Source organism: Strongyloides ratti (genome assembly GCF_001040885.1).
Source record: "Strongyloides ratti genome assembly S_ratti_ED321, chromosome : X".
NCBI classification, from domain to species: Eukaryota; Metazoa; Nematoda; class Chromadorea; order Rhabditida; family Strongyloididae; genus Strongyloides; species Strongyloides ratti.
In genome coordinates this window covers 3,944,136-3,959,368 of record NC_037309.1, presented here as the reverse complement: position 1 = coordinate 3,959,368, position 15,233 = coordinate 3,944,136, and the positions used below count along the sequence as shown (strand labels likewise).

The 15,233-nt window shown below is 25.2% G+C and overlaps 3 protein-coding genes across 3 annotated transcripts; 2 read left to right on the top strand and 1 right to left on the bottom strand.

Moving 5' to 3' along the window:
• Positions 1 to 336: 336 nt before the first annotated feature.
• SRAE_X000084700 (Ubiquitin-conjugating enzyme E2 H) lies at positions 337 to 1,128 on the top strand (the record flags this gene model as incomplete). The annotated part of the gene is made up of 3 exons (XM_024645241.1): positions 337 to 389; positions 439 to 515; positions 578 to 1,128. 3 exons carry the CDS (start codon positions 337 to 339, stop codon positions 1,126 to 1,128), a joined length of 681 nt encoding a protein of 226 aa, XP_024510719.1.
• A 2,645-nt stretch (positions 1,129 to 3,773) lies between these two features.
• SRAE_X000084600 (Pi4KIIalpha) lies at positions 3,774 to 4,491 on the top strand (the record flags this gene model as incomplete). The annotated part of the gene is made up of 3 exons (XM_024645239.1): positions 3,774 to 3,879; positions 3,931 to 4,292; positions 4,339 to 4,491. The coding sequence occupies 3 exons, from the start codon at positions 3,774 to 3,776 to the stop codon at positions 4,489 to 4,491; spliced, it is 621 nt and encodes a 206-aa protein (XP_024510718.1).
• A 422-nt stretch (positions 4,492 to 4,913) lies between these two features.
• On the bottom strand, positions 4,914 to 13,011 carry SRAE_X000084500 (Hypothetical protein; the record flags this gene model as incomplete). The annotated part of the gene is made up of 5 exons (XM_024645238.1): positions 4,914 to 7,007; positions 7,050 to 10,812; positions 10,866 to 11,315; positions 11,360 to 11,543; positions 12,585 to 13,011. The coding sequence occupies 5 exons, from the start codon at positions 13,009 to 13,011 to the stop codon at positions 4,914 to 4,916; spliced, it is 6,918 nt and encodes a 2,305-aa protein (XP_024510717.1).
• Positions 13,012 to 15,233: the final 2,222 nt, after the last annotated feature.

Sequence of the window (15,233 nt, the reverse complement as noted above, 5' to 3'; positions counted from 1 at the left end):
ATACATAGTATTCCTTACTTAGCATTACAAATATTATTATATTAATTTTGTAGTAAATATTTTTTTATTATTATCTTAATAAATGATAATATTTTTAATGAATACTAATTATTTTGTATATTTTAGGATAAATTAACTTTATAATCTTTGTTTGCCGGTAATTCTTGTGGTTTCACGACTCTTGCTGGCTTTATTCAAGTTTCTACGCTTCTTTCAAAATATAACCATAATAATATTGGTTCCTTGTGACATTACACTTGATTATAATAAACAATCATATATATACAATATATTTTTTTTGCGTAAACTCTTGTGATAATATCTTAACTTGCAAAGATGTCTTCTCCAAGTGCTGGCAAGCGTCGTATGGATTCCGATTTGATGAGACTGTATGTTTTAAATTTAATTGATTACATTTTTTTTTATTATTATTTGCAGAATTCAAAGTAACCACGAGGTTCATCTTACGGGTAGAGTAAATGAATTCACTGTCAAATTTCATGGCCCAAAAGATAGTATGTTTATTTATTTCACTTTTTTTTTAAAGAATAAATTAATAAATATATTATTATTTTAGCTCCATATGAAGGTGGTGTATGGAAGGTTCGTGTTGATTTACCTGAAAAATATCCTTTTAAAAGTCCATCAATAGGTTTCATGAATCGTATTTTCCATCCAAATATTGATGAAGCTTCTGGTACTGTTTGTCTTGATGTTATCAATCAAGCATGGTCATCATTATATGATCTCACAAACATTTTTGAGTCATTCTTACCACAATTATTAGCGTATCCAAATCCAACTGATCCTTTAAATGGTGATGCAGCATCACTTTTTTTGCACAAACCAGATGAATTTAAAAAGAAATGTATTTCATATGTACAAAGATATGCAACTGAAGATGCCATTGGAAGAGTATCAGATGACATTGAAATAGCAACACCTCGCAATCGTACAAGACCATCACCTCATAATCAAGTAATGAGAACACCAGGAGTTACTTTATCTAAAAATAATGGACCAAGTACCAAAAAAGAAAAATTAGAAAAAGAAACTAAAGATGATGATGACTCCGAATCATCATTATCTGGTTGTTCTGATACTGAAGATGCAGATATGGAAATATAAAAACTTTCACTGGCCAACGTAAAAAGCGATATGTTTTTTTATCTTCTTAATACTACCAATATCAAAATATATAATATTCTTCATTTTTTTTTTCAAATATGGTATGGTTTCTGCATCAATTTTGCATGTATTAAAAAAAGAGTATATCGCGCAACTTCTCAACAAACCATTATGAGTATTTTTTTATTATATTAGTATACATCAATAATCAATTTTACGAAAAAACATTTTTAGTTTTTATCAAAATATATATATAAATGACAAAAAAATACAAATTTAAAGGAGAAAACAAAATTTTCATTTTGAAAGAAATAATTAATGTTACCTTGAATATTATAATTAATTAAAATTAATATGAAAACATTTTTCGAAATTTTTGGATAGTAACTTTAATGAAATTTAAATTTTTTAATAATCGAAAGAAATTTTTTTTGTCATTATTAATTTTCAACAAAAAAATAAATGTGATTTGCTTATAAACAAATATAATTGATAATTAAATTTAAGTGTCTTTTAAAAACATGTTTTGTATTTTATATAATAATAAATGAGACAAAAATTAAGAATTTATGTGTTGTTTTTTTTATTTATACTTTTTTTTTGTTATATTAATAATATATTATTGTACATTTTAAAATATATATACTTTAAAAAAAAAAAAAAAAAAAACTACATATATTTATTTAAAATTTAGTGTAAAAATTTACTTAAGTAAAAAATAGGAATTATAATAGATCAAATAGTTATATATATGTTTTTATTTATCATTATTTTTTTAACTCCCAAACAATAATAAATAAGAATAAAAATTTTGATAATAAAAAAAAGGTAACTAAAAATAAAAAAGAAAAAATTTTTATTATGTTGAGGGATAATATGTTTTTGCCTTTAATAAAACTATTAAATTATTATGATAAGCATACAGTAAATTTTTTTTGGTAAACATATATAAAGAAGCAGGATTCCAAGATCTTTTTAAAACCAAGAGTGTATTTTTTATGCAAAAAATTCTTTAGAAAAGTCCCAAAGTTTTAGACAAATTTATAAAATTTTATATTCATAAAATATAAAAAAATTATATTCTTACCTATTAATTCTTAACTTTTATATTTATTTATTATTAATATTTATTTTTAAGATTACAAAATAGTGTATTTTCTTATAAATGATATCATTACCCGCGCAAACAAAATATTTATATGATATCACTATTAATTTTTTAAAAAATATTAGCTTTTGTTTTAATAAAAATGTAGATATATTTTTAGTTCATTTATATTGACATATTTATCAATGTTTTAAAGGATATATTTATTAGTAAAGTGATTTACAAGTCTGTATATATAATGTTATTTTATGATATTAAACAAGTTAATAATATTGACTTTATTGTACTCAAGATGGAAAGTAATTTTATCTAATTAGTATATGCTTTTCAATATCATTTTAGTATGATATTTAATTTCATTGTATATTATCATTTAAGAATTCAGTTACATTATAGTTAACTAACATAAATAATCTTTAACATTCTAATTTTATACCTCTTTAATAGTTATATATGATTATTATTTTTATAAAGCAAACCGTCATTTTTATCATATAGGTTTTTTTTTCTCTTATACACTATATGTATGATTATATAAAATAACGTTATCTAATCATTGTTTTTGTTTCCATATATATATATATATATTCATTTTCTATTCTCTTACTATTTATTATAAAAAAGACATTACCCTAAAACAATTTTATTTCATTATAATGTAATAATAAATGATAAAAAAATAAAAAATTCAAAAGTGATTAATATTAATCGTATTTCTATTATAATTATGCCATTTATAATAATAATTTTAAAATATTTGATAGTAAAAATTCTGCATATAATATTTATAATAAGTACTTTTTATTTTTTAAAAAAAAAATATGGACGTTTATTTCTAGATTAAAATTGAATAGTGAAACAAATTATTGGTACATTTAGAATTGATGATTATTTTAATTATTAAGTGTTTTTTTTTACTTAAATCTATTGATAATTTACCATAATTTTAATATAATTGTTTAATGATTCAGTAAAATAAACATAAAAAATATTTTTATAATATGTTATAAGAATTTATGAATATTAATTGAATTATACGTACTCTTATTATTATATAACTATTTTTGTTAACTTTAATGCTAATAAAATAGTATCTTTTTTGTTTAAAACTTTTAGATATATACATATTTAATATATCTTTTAACATTATAATTATCTTTTTAAATATAAATAACTATTTACAACTTGTTTTCAATTAAACATCATTTTATATGTTATTTAATTATAAAACTTTTTTTTTTCCCTATCACATACTACTTTTTTAAGAATAAGAAACATTTGAAAAAGGAGATTATAAATTTATAGTACTACATATATAATTTAAAATTGAAAAATGTAAATTAATCTATTTTTATAGTTTTTATTCATTTATTTTAAGATAATGATATAAGATAATAATTTTCACGTATCTATAGTTATGTATAAAAATTTAAAATATTACTTTTTAATTAATCTATCTTTTAGATCAATTTCTAAGAAAGAAAATCTAAATAATATTTAACTTAGAACATTTATTCGACCTCATTTATTGCAAGTAATGGAAGATATGAATGATAAAGGTAATAATATTGTGGAAAGTGATCGAAATAGTAATAGTAATCTTCCATCAATGGATGTTAATGCCGATGATATAATAACTACGGGTATGCATCCTCTTGATGTTTCTTATTCAGCTATATTTAACTATACTTCAGACTCTGAAGGTGATTTCAATGAAACAACATCTTTAATTAAAGGTTCTAATGATAGAAACAATGATAATAGTAAAGTTCTGAAAAATGAAAAAACTCCATTAATAAAAAGAAATCAAGGAACATCAGTTAGAACAGTTCAAAATGGATCCCAAAATATTTATAGTAGTAATGACGGTGATACAAGTGAAAGTGAAGATGACTCAACAACTGAAGAATTTTTTAAACAATACGGTTCAATTGATGATGCTAATTTACTTACTTTTGTTACAGATGAAATTTCTAAAGCAATTAAATCAGGTGTCAATCCTGAAAGAATTATTCAAGGATCATCTGGATCATATTTTTGTAAAAATATTCATGGTGTAAGAAAAATATATATCATTAGTTATTTATTTTATTTATTTCTAGGAAAAAATTGGTGTTTTTAAACCAAAAAATGAAGAACCATATGGAGAAAATAATCCAAAATGGGCTAAATGGTTTCAACGTTGTTTGATGCCATGTTGTTTTGGTAGATCATGTTTATGTCCAAATCAGGTATGTTTAAAAAAAAATATATAATTTATAAAAGATATGCCCGCAATTATTTTATTTAATAATAAGCATAAAAAATATTATATGAAAGTATATAAAAAAAAAAAGATTTATCCCAACTGTGCGACAGTTACGTGCTACACATTGTTTATCTTAAAATAATAGATGACATTGAAGTTAATGTAAATTTAAAATAATTTAGCGGACTATTTTTTAACAAATAGTAGTGTAGTAATAAGAAAGAAAGTTATATTAAAAAAATAAGTTTTGTTAACTGACGATTGATGTATTACAAAATGATAGATGAAGCATATGTAAGCTTAAGATAGAACATAAGAAAAAAAATTTAAATTTTTTAATGACAATTATATCAAATATTTATATGTCGTATTTTTGTTGTTTTTTTTTTGTTGTTAATTCTTCTTTAATATTTATTTTTATTTGATTCTTTATCTTTCGTCAGCAGATTTGTATGGAGCAATATTTCTTTCCTTAGAATTGTCATCATGGATATTTCTTGATGTTGGTGTTGAAGAACGATTGTGATCATATCCTTCTTCACCAATATTTGTTGATATTAATGGAACGGTAGTTGATGATGTTGTTTCAATAGTTTTTCTAACAGTATGTGTTGGAGTTAAATTACCTCTTGGCGGTGTTAATGGATTTGATGCAAATGTTGATCTAAAAGTTTTTAGGTTACCCCCATATGAATGATCGATATTATCACCATGATAAAAATTACCACCGGCAGAGTTATAGCCACTACCTAATCTACTTCCTCCAATTCCACTTCCGATACCTCCACCAAGTCCAGTTACAGTGTATCGACCAATATCTGTAATTAGGTTTCTATCCATAAGTTCACGACGACGACGTCTTTCAGTTTCTAGTTGTTCTTTGAAAATAGCTAATTGATCTTCAAGTTGTTTTATTCTTCCTTTATATGTTCTTTCTCTGTTTTCAATAATTTTTTCAATTTGAGCTTTCTCGTTACGCATACGTGATAAGACTCTTTCTTGTTCTTCACGTTGTTTATTAGTCATTTCAATAACACGATTACCATTTTCCATTTCAAGTTGTGCAATTTGATGTTGAAGTTGAGCACAATTTTTGTATAACTCTCTGTTTTCTCTTTCCATGGCATTAAGAGATTTTTCAATAGCTTCACGTTGTAAAGCTGTTTCTTTTATAGCAGCATCAGTACGTCTCTTTTCATTTTCCATCATTTCAATTTTCTTAATTAATATTTGTTTTTCTTTTTTCCATTGGTCTGAATTTCTAGATAATAGATTTCTATCACCATCTATGTCATTAAGACGTTTTCTAAGTTCATCAATTTCTTTTTGTAAATCTTTCTTTTCAGTTTTGAGTAATTGTAATTGTTGACGTAAGTCAGTTTCATTAATACGACTATTACTAATAGTTTTTTCCAAGTCAATAATTCTTTGTTCAAGTCTCTTTTTGTCACCATTAGAATCTGAAAGTTGTCTTTGGAGATCATTAACACGATTTCCTGATTCAGTAGATCTTGTTTTGTGCTCACGAATTTCTGATCTAAGATTAGAAATTTCGTTTTCAAGTTGTTGTCTACGAGCAACTCCAGCATTAACTTCATTTTGAGCATTAGTAAATTGATCTTTAAGAGATTGATATTCAATATTAAGTTTTGTGTATGTTTCAAGAGAACGTCTAAGATCAGCTTCAGAATTTTCTGTTTTTGAAAGATCTCTGCGAAGACGATCAACTTCATCTTTAAGGTCTTCAGCTTTACCTTCTGAGGAACGTAATCTAATTTCAAGATCTCTTAATTTATCAGTAAGTGCTGCTTTTTCAGCTTCAAGAGTTGATAAATTTGTATTAAGTTTTTGTATAATAGCATCTTGATCACGTACTTTAGTTTCTAAGGAATATTTAGTTGAATCCCAAGATTCTTCTTTGTCACGAAGTGTTCTTAAATCTTCTTGAGCATGAGTTAAATCATTTCTAATATTTTTAAGTTGCTCATTTAAGTGTCTAAGTTGAGCTTCTTTACCACGAGCTTGGAGTTCAGCAGCAACCATCTTAGATTTCATTTGCCTGCGTTCTTCATCTCTTGCTTTCATAGCATCTTCTTGTGATTTTAATAGTTGTTTAGCAGTGTTTAATTTGGCTTCTAATGCACGTCTATCATCTTCAACTTCAGAAAGGTTATCTTCAATAGTACGTACACGAACTTCTTGTTTTGTAATATGTGATGTACTATCATGAGTTTTCTTTTTAAGACGATCTAATTCTTCCTTCATTTGATCACGATCACGTTGTAATGTTGAAATTCTATTCATTAAATTATTAAGATTTCTCTCCAATTCAGCAGTATTAAATCCTTGTACAGTATTGATAATTGATGGTCCCTGTCCTCCACCAAGATTAAAATCACTAATACCAAATGGCCTAGGACCGGTACGATCATGCCCGCTGTCATCTCCGGACAAATTGATATTAATGTTGGTTCCAGTTTTAGAGTCGCTATGATCGCGACCATCGGTAAATCCATGGTCATCCTAGAAAAATTTTTTATAATATATTTTTATTATAATACTTACATTAACACCTTCAAACATATCTTTGCCTCCTGAAGAGATTCTATTCATCATGACAAGTCTATTGGCATTTTGTTGGAATCTTCTAAGAGCATCAGCTAATATTTCACGTTCATTGTCACATCTAATATATTCATTTTGAAGTGTATTAATTCTTTGTTCAGTATTTTCCAATTTAGCAAGACAATCATTAAGTTCATACTTTTTAGATTCTAATTCTTGAATAGCGTTTAATCTAGCATCTTCAGCGGTACGGTGAGCATTAACAACTTCTTCAAGAGATGATTGATATTCATCTGTTTTTCTTATCATTTGATCTTTACCAAATGATAATTCTTTACTTAATTTTTCTACTTCATCTTGAAGTCTCTTTCTATTATCTTCTGAATTTACAAGTTTATCAGCAGTATCATTAAGTTCTTTTTTAATTTTATTCATTTTAATTTCAAAGTTACTTGCAACACTATTAAGATGATCAAGTTGTTTACTCTTATCTCTATAGGCATTTTGAAGTTTTTCACGTTCTGCTCTTATTAAATCTAAACTATTTTTTTGTTCTTTATTAAGTTGTTCAGCATTTTGAAGTTTCTTTTTAAGGCGAGTAACTTCATTTTCTAATGTAGTATTAGTTGATTTTAGGTTTTCATTTTCACGAGTAAATGTATCTAAATCAGATTTCATTTTATTATAGTCAATTTGAAGTTGAGCAAGTTGTTCTTCTAAGTTTCTGATTCTTGTTTGAGCATTATCAAGTTCCATTTCTTTACCTTGTAAATTAGATCTAACATCAACAAGATCCTCTTCAAGGCGTCTTATTTGACTGTTAAGGTTTCTTATCTTGCTTACATGGTCATTAATTGTTTTATTTAATTGTGTAATTCTATCATTAGCAGCATTTAATTGTGTTTTTAATCCTTGATTAGCTGTTTCTAATGATTTATTTTCTGATCTTACACTAAATGCATCATTTTTCCATTTTTGAATTTCACTTTCAGATGTATTACGTAGATTTTCTAAATCTTCTTTAAGTTTAATATTTTGTTCATAAAGTTGCTTCAACTTATCATCATAGTCTCCTCTTTCACGGAGATAAACATTTTCATTATTCATAACATCAGCAAGTTTTCTTTCTGCAAGTGCAAGTTTATCTCTAAGTTCATCTTCAATAATCTTTGCATTATTGATATTAGTATTATATTGTTCTCTTTCATCTTCTAACTCAGTTTGATGTTTATCATGTAAACCATTGATATCAGCCTTAAGCCGATCAATTTCATTTTGGTACTTTCTCTTAAGTTCATCAATTTCAAAATCATGTCTTTCTTTACCACGATCTGTTTGTTGAAGTTGATCTTCCAAATCACGAATTTTAGATTCGAGAGTATCTCTTTCATTTTCAAGTTTTTCGATCTCTCTTCTCCATCTATCATTAATTTCACGGATTTTGGCTTCTGTAATTTCACTGTCATAATAATCTCCTCCCATTGTATCAGCATCATAGATAACACCATCTGGACTTTCTTTAATATTTGATGGTTCTTCAATATGTCCATTTCCATCACTAATTTCAGAATCTTTAGAACCACCTGTAATAACTTTTTTACCATCCCTAATAATTCTAGTAATAGTAGTAGTTGTATGTTTTGTTTTACCACCAGCATTTTTAAGTTTTTCTTTAAGAGCATCATAGTCTGCTTGTAATGCTTCAAGTCGTTTTTTATATTCATTAAGATCATTATAGTTATCTTCTAATTCTTTTTGTAATAAATGAATCTTTGTCATAGATTGATTTTGTCCTTCCAAAGCAAGTCTTTCTTTTTCCTGAAGAATTTTATTTTCTTTTGTTAATTTTTCAATTTCATTTTCAAGTTTTCTAATTTGTTCTTTAAGGGCTTCCATATCATTTTCTGTCTTATGTTTTGCATTAAGAATTTCTTGTTTCTCTCTTTGTAATCTATCATTTAATTCTCTAAGTTGATCAAGCTGTTTATTGTGTGTAGTAACATCATTTTCAAGAGTAGCAATTTTAGCTTGATAACTTTTTATTTGTGTATCTAATTCATCATTATGTCTACGAAGAATATGTAATTGTCTTTCATAGTCATCAAGTTGAATTTTAGCTTTTTGAATTTCATCTTCTTGTCTATTAATTATTTTTTCAGCATCCTCACGTTTTTTTCTTTCATCAGCAAGGGCACCTTTAATATCAATTAATTGTTTAGAAAGTTCATCACGTTGTTTTAAGTTATTATCACGTTGTGATTTAAGTTCTTTAACTGTTTGTTCAACAGCAAGAGTATTTTTAGAGAGTGAATCATGATCACCATATAATGTATCCATTTCACTACGAAGAGCATCATTAAGTTCTTTTTGATTTTCAAATTCTTTAATAAGTTTATTTTTTTGTTCTGTCAAATAGTTAATTGTTTGATCTTTTTCTTCAATTTTTCTAAGTATATTATTATACTCATTTTCTAAATTTCTATATTTATCTTTTATTGGATTTATTTCATTTTTAAGTGTATTATTATCTTTTTGTAAACTATCTATTCTTCTATTAAGATCAGCAATTCTTTCTTTGTAATCTTCTTCAAGACGGTTAGCATTATCTTCGGCATCTTCACGAACTTTACGTACGTCATCAGTAGTGCTTTTTTCAAAAGCTTGTTGTAATTTTTTAAGTTCTTCTTCAAGGAATTTTCTTGATTTTTCAATACCTTCTTTTTCAATCTCAGAAGTACGAATTCTTTCTTCAAGTTTACGAATAGATCTTTCAGCCTCATCAAGAGTTTTAATTGTATTTTGTAATTCTTTTTTAGCATCAAGCAATTGTTTTTCAAGTCTAAGCTTATCTTGTTCTGAATTCTCAAATTTATTTTGGAAGTCAGAAGTTTGTCTGTTAGCAATTTTAAGTTTATTTTCCAATTGATTTATTTCATTACTTTTATTACGTATAGTATTTCTGACTTCTCTAAGTATGTCAGATGGTTGTAATGAAGTACTTCCTGGACTTAAAGAACGAGCACGTTTAGATGTCTCATCTTTATTTTGACATAATTCCATAAGTTTTCTAAGAACATTTTGACTATCTGAAAGGCGTTCTTTTGCTCTTCTAAGTTCAGATTCCATTTCTGAAATTTTTCTTTGACTTTCATCACCTTTTGATTCCAATTCAATATTTCTTTCAATAGATTCTTCATATTTCTGCATTAACTCTTTATATAAATCGGCATCACCTGCCCCTTCAGAACTTCTTAGTTGACTTAAGAAAGCTAAATCATTACTAAGATTACCAGAAGGACCTGTTCTATTTCTCATACGTTTAATCATTTCTATAAGAACAGTATCATTTGTTCCAGCACCAGCGGTTCCAAGATTTATATTAAAATCAGGAAGACTTTGTAATCCAGCCATTCCAGCTCCAGGAGTAACAAGATTGTTAAGAATAGTTGGTTCTCCTGTTTTTGAAAGATGAACTTGTCTAAGAGCTCTTTGGAATTCAATTCTTTGATCTTCAATATCTCTTTCATGTCTATCTCTTTCATCGGATAATTGTTTGCGAACTTTTTTCAATTCAACAGTAATATCCAAATTTTTTTGTTGCTCTTCACTTAAAGTTTGAGCCAAATTTCTTTCACGATTTTGAAAATATCTTGTTTTTTCAGCTAATTCTCTTTCATATTCAATACGTAAATTTTCAAGCTCATGACGAAGGCTATCAGTAATACGTCTTTCATTGTCCAATTCTAATCTTAAATCTTCACCTCTATAATAATATATTAATGTGATTTTTATTTTTAAATTATTTTTTAAACCAACTTTCTACGTTCATCTTCTAAACGAAGATTAAAATCTCCAATTCCCCCATCAATATTATTTGATGCATCTCTACGAATAAGATTAGTCCAATTATCAGATATATGAATATCTGTATTAAAAACAGATGGTTGATCACTAAATAGATAAGCATTTCCAATATCAGCATCAACATTAGCTTTTTTAGAACTTAAACGGCTTTGAAGATCAGCAATGTATTTTCTATATTCAGTAAGTTTATTTTGCATATCATGCATCAACTCAGAATATTCTCTTTGTTGTTCTACATTGGCATCTATACGTTGTTTGTATTTATTAAGATCCTCTTGAGTACGATCTAAACGTGCTCTAGTTGTAGCACTACTAGTGTTACCTAGATCATTATCAAAGTCAAACAACAACTCTGAATCAAATGAATCAGATGGATGGTAGTTTGTTTCACCATGAGTGTCCCTATAATCACTAAATTGAAGTTAAGCGTTATTAAATTTTCCTACCAATAAAAATCTCCAAAATTAGATCGTGATCCTGGGCTCTCAGGGTTTCTAACAGTTTCAGTAACTGTTACATGAGAAGTTTCATGACGCCTTGGAAGTGAACTACCAACATTTTCAATGTTAGTGGCATTCTCATCAGCTATAGTGGACATTTCTGTGTTATCTTTTTTATCTTTTGGTTTAACTATAAATTAAAGTTAGTTAAAAGGAAAATTATTATTTTTCTATAGGCACAACATTTAACGAATGTATGTGTATATATAACTATGACTTATATAAAATGTATAACATGTAATATTAAATAGGCATGATATTTTCAATGTTAATTCTTAAGCTTAAAAACAAAATTTAATCAGTAACTTTTGGTTTATCGAAATATGTTAAATGTCATTTGTGTAAAAATTAAGCCTAGTATAATTAAGAAATTATATTTTACTACTATTAAGAAATTTATGTAGTGTAATTTTGTTTTAACTTTTTTCAATCTAAAATAATACGTTATTTTGTATCAAACAAATTAACCATTATATATAAAATATACGTTAGAAGAATGACATTGATAAACAAAAAAACACCTATTTGAAGAAAATATTTTGAATAGTATTGTACAGTATTATTATGTTATCATGATTATATTTAGCAACCCCTAAATTTTATGTATATATTATCAATTAATCACCTTCTTTTTATCTTTTTTTTTTTTTATTTAAAAACTATAAAAAAAAGAATGCACATTTTTACTATATTTTTAATAATGTTTTTATAACCTTGTCAACAAAATGATAAATATATTATGAATTGTTACATTTTATCTTGTTACTTATAAATATTTTTTCTTATTACAGCACAAGATAAGCTTTTAAAAATACCAATATATAAAATTAAAATTTTTATAAATACAATTCTTACAAAAATTAATTAAACCAACCACTAGAATAAAATTAATTTTTCATCAGTTATATTTCAAAACAGACATTTAACTATTAATTATAAAAACATACTTAATAATTATAATAAATAAATTATAGAATTGCTAATAGTGTAACTCTATATCATTTGAAAAGAAGAATAGAATAAAGTTTGGAAAAGAAACATTTTAAATATGAGAAAATAGTAGATAAAATTTTGTTAATTTAAAAGCATGCAAAAAGGGAATAAAAATAAAACACAATAACCTCACCAATTTTCACAGTTGTTGTGGTAATTATTTTTTTCCACTTTATACCTTTTTGTTGTTCCAATATTACTTTAGCTTCTTCAGGATCTAATTGTTTTACACGAGCTCCACTATTTAAAGTTACCCAGTGACCTGGTGTTATACGTTCACGGTGCTTTTTAGAAGTAACTAAATTGTCACCGGAACGTGTGGAGCTAATGTTGGTATCAAGTGTAGAATCCACTTTTTTAAAATCTTGTGATCCAAATGATTCAGATCTAGATAATAAATTTTTACGTTTAGGGGAAAAAAATTTCAAACAGTCAGCAGACTTTGAAAGAAATTTTGTTAATCGATGTTTTTTTAATTCTCTAGTTTGAGTAGAGCTTGTAACTGATCTTGGGGATTGATTTAACTCTTCTGGGGGAACAACAATGAATCGTCGAGGTTTTCTTGCAGCGTTAGTATCGTCTGTGCTGCAACAAGAAAATAGCATTCATTTAATTAACAAAACCACCGCTTTCAATAAATTTCTCTTCCTTAAGAGAAAGTGTTAACTTTTGTAGATGATAGAAACTCTAAATGATAAGCAAATGTTTAGTTAATCTTATTATATACATAAGATAATATTGTATTATATATGCGATATATTGTTATATATGAATGTATTGCCTACTTCCTTTTTATTAAACCAGGCGCTATTAAAAATTTTTTGGGAATAACACAAAAAAAAAATGTAGTTGTTTTTTAACCTTTATTTTTTTTTTGTTGTTAATGGGAATCTTCTTTAATAATCTTAATCAAAAGAAAATAAAATAATTAATTTGTTTATACTTTTTGTTATTTGGTTAGTAAAAAAAATATTATTATTATTTTTTTTAAATGAAAGAACATAAACGATATACAATCTAAACAATGATATGAAATTATATAAAAAAATATTTGTCAATCTGAATTATCATTCGCAACAATTATTTTTTCAAAAACTATAGGGTTTTTATGGAATTAGCAAAATGTTTTAAACAAAAGTGGCTATCTATAAAAGAATATTGTTAAATGTACAATGTTTTCTTTCATTTTTAAATAACAATCTATCTTTCTCAATGTATTTCAACATTTAATGGCATTATTTTGTATATAACTATACTAGTAATATTTATACAAATATTAATCCATATTAGTGAAACGCTTTTGTTATGAGCTTTTTTTAACTATAAAATTTTTATTGATAAGAATTGGAAAACTTAACTAGTTACAGTGGCGCATTACATTTTTTTTTTTTTGTAAAAATACATTTTATATAAAGGTAACTTAGAAATATAAAAAAATATAAAAAAAAAATAAATATTTCAATATTAAATTATGTTGTTAAGATAAAATATTTCTAACTGTGACTATCCTAGAGGAGTGTGATCATTTATATAAATATATAATATAAAAGTCATAGGCATGGAAATTATATTAACACAACTTCAGATAAGCATCTATGAGCCTTTGAAAGTTAGTAATATTTCCAACTAATATGCTTTGATAAATTTTTATTACGCTTCAAACAAAATAATAAAGATGTATAGAATTGTTTATAAAAATTGATAACCTATGTAGGAATTAATATTTACCCAAAAAAAAAAATGAAACACATACTTTGTTGTTGAATGGAGCGCGATAACAAAAATGATAAATAACTATCATCATTGTTTAACAACTATCTACATTTTTTTTATCTTCTAACATTAACATACAAAATTTTTAAATATTTGGATAAGTAAAATATTTTGAAATTGTGTTTTTTTTTTCAATTTAAGCTCTTAAAATTTATAAATGTGGCATATAAAATTTAAAAAAAAAAACAAATTAAAAAATAATAAAGTTACTTATTATGATTAAAGAAGAATAATATGGGGAAAATTATTATTTACTTGGCAAATACATTCATAAACTATATAGGCACATATGTAACCAGTTCCTTCTGATGTACATATATATATATATAAACATTATTCTCCTTTTATATTTTTTAGAATGTTTCAATGGTATAATAAAAAAACATTGAACATTGATTTTTTGAGAGACAATGATATTAACGCAATTAATGCATGAAATTTATGGAGAAGAAGTATTTATATATTATATATATGTAATCATTTCCAATAGGAAAATGAGGAGGATAAAATTTTTTAAAATGAAGCACCTTATATCTTTCTCGACAATTCATTGTTAGGTGACTGAGAAATTTTGTGATAGAAATTGTGTGAGGAAATCGTGTTTTATTATATTATTATTTAAAATGTTATTTAATTCACATAAAAAAAAAAGTTAAAATTTTTGTCATCAACAATAATAGATGAAATTATAATAAAGTGAATGATATATTGCTTTGACATTTATCAGTTAGTTAAATCTTGATATATATATATATCCAGATGTCATAGTTTTAAGATAATATTTTCCACAAAACAAAAGGACAATAAATTTTCATGACGGAGAAATAAATATTTTAGGGTAACATATATAAATAGGAAATTAAGCGTGATAAAGTTCATAATATATAAATACTAAAAGAAAACCATTGGTATAATTTTTTTTAAATATATACTTAAATTTATAAAACTATAATGTTTTTGGTATGAATACTTAGTATACATGTATTTATCCGGATTGACAATAAATGCTTATGGAAAAATTATTTATATACAAATTTATAAGTATAAATTTTAT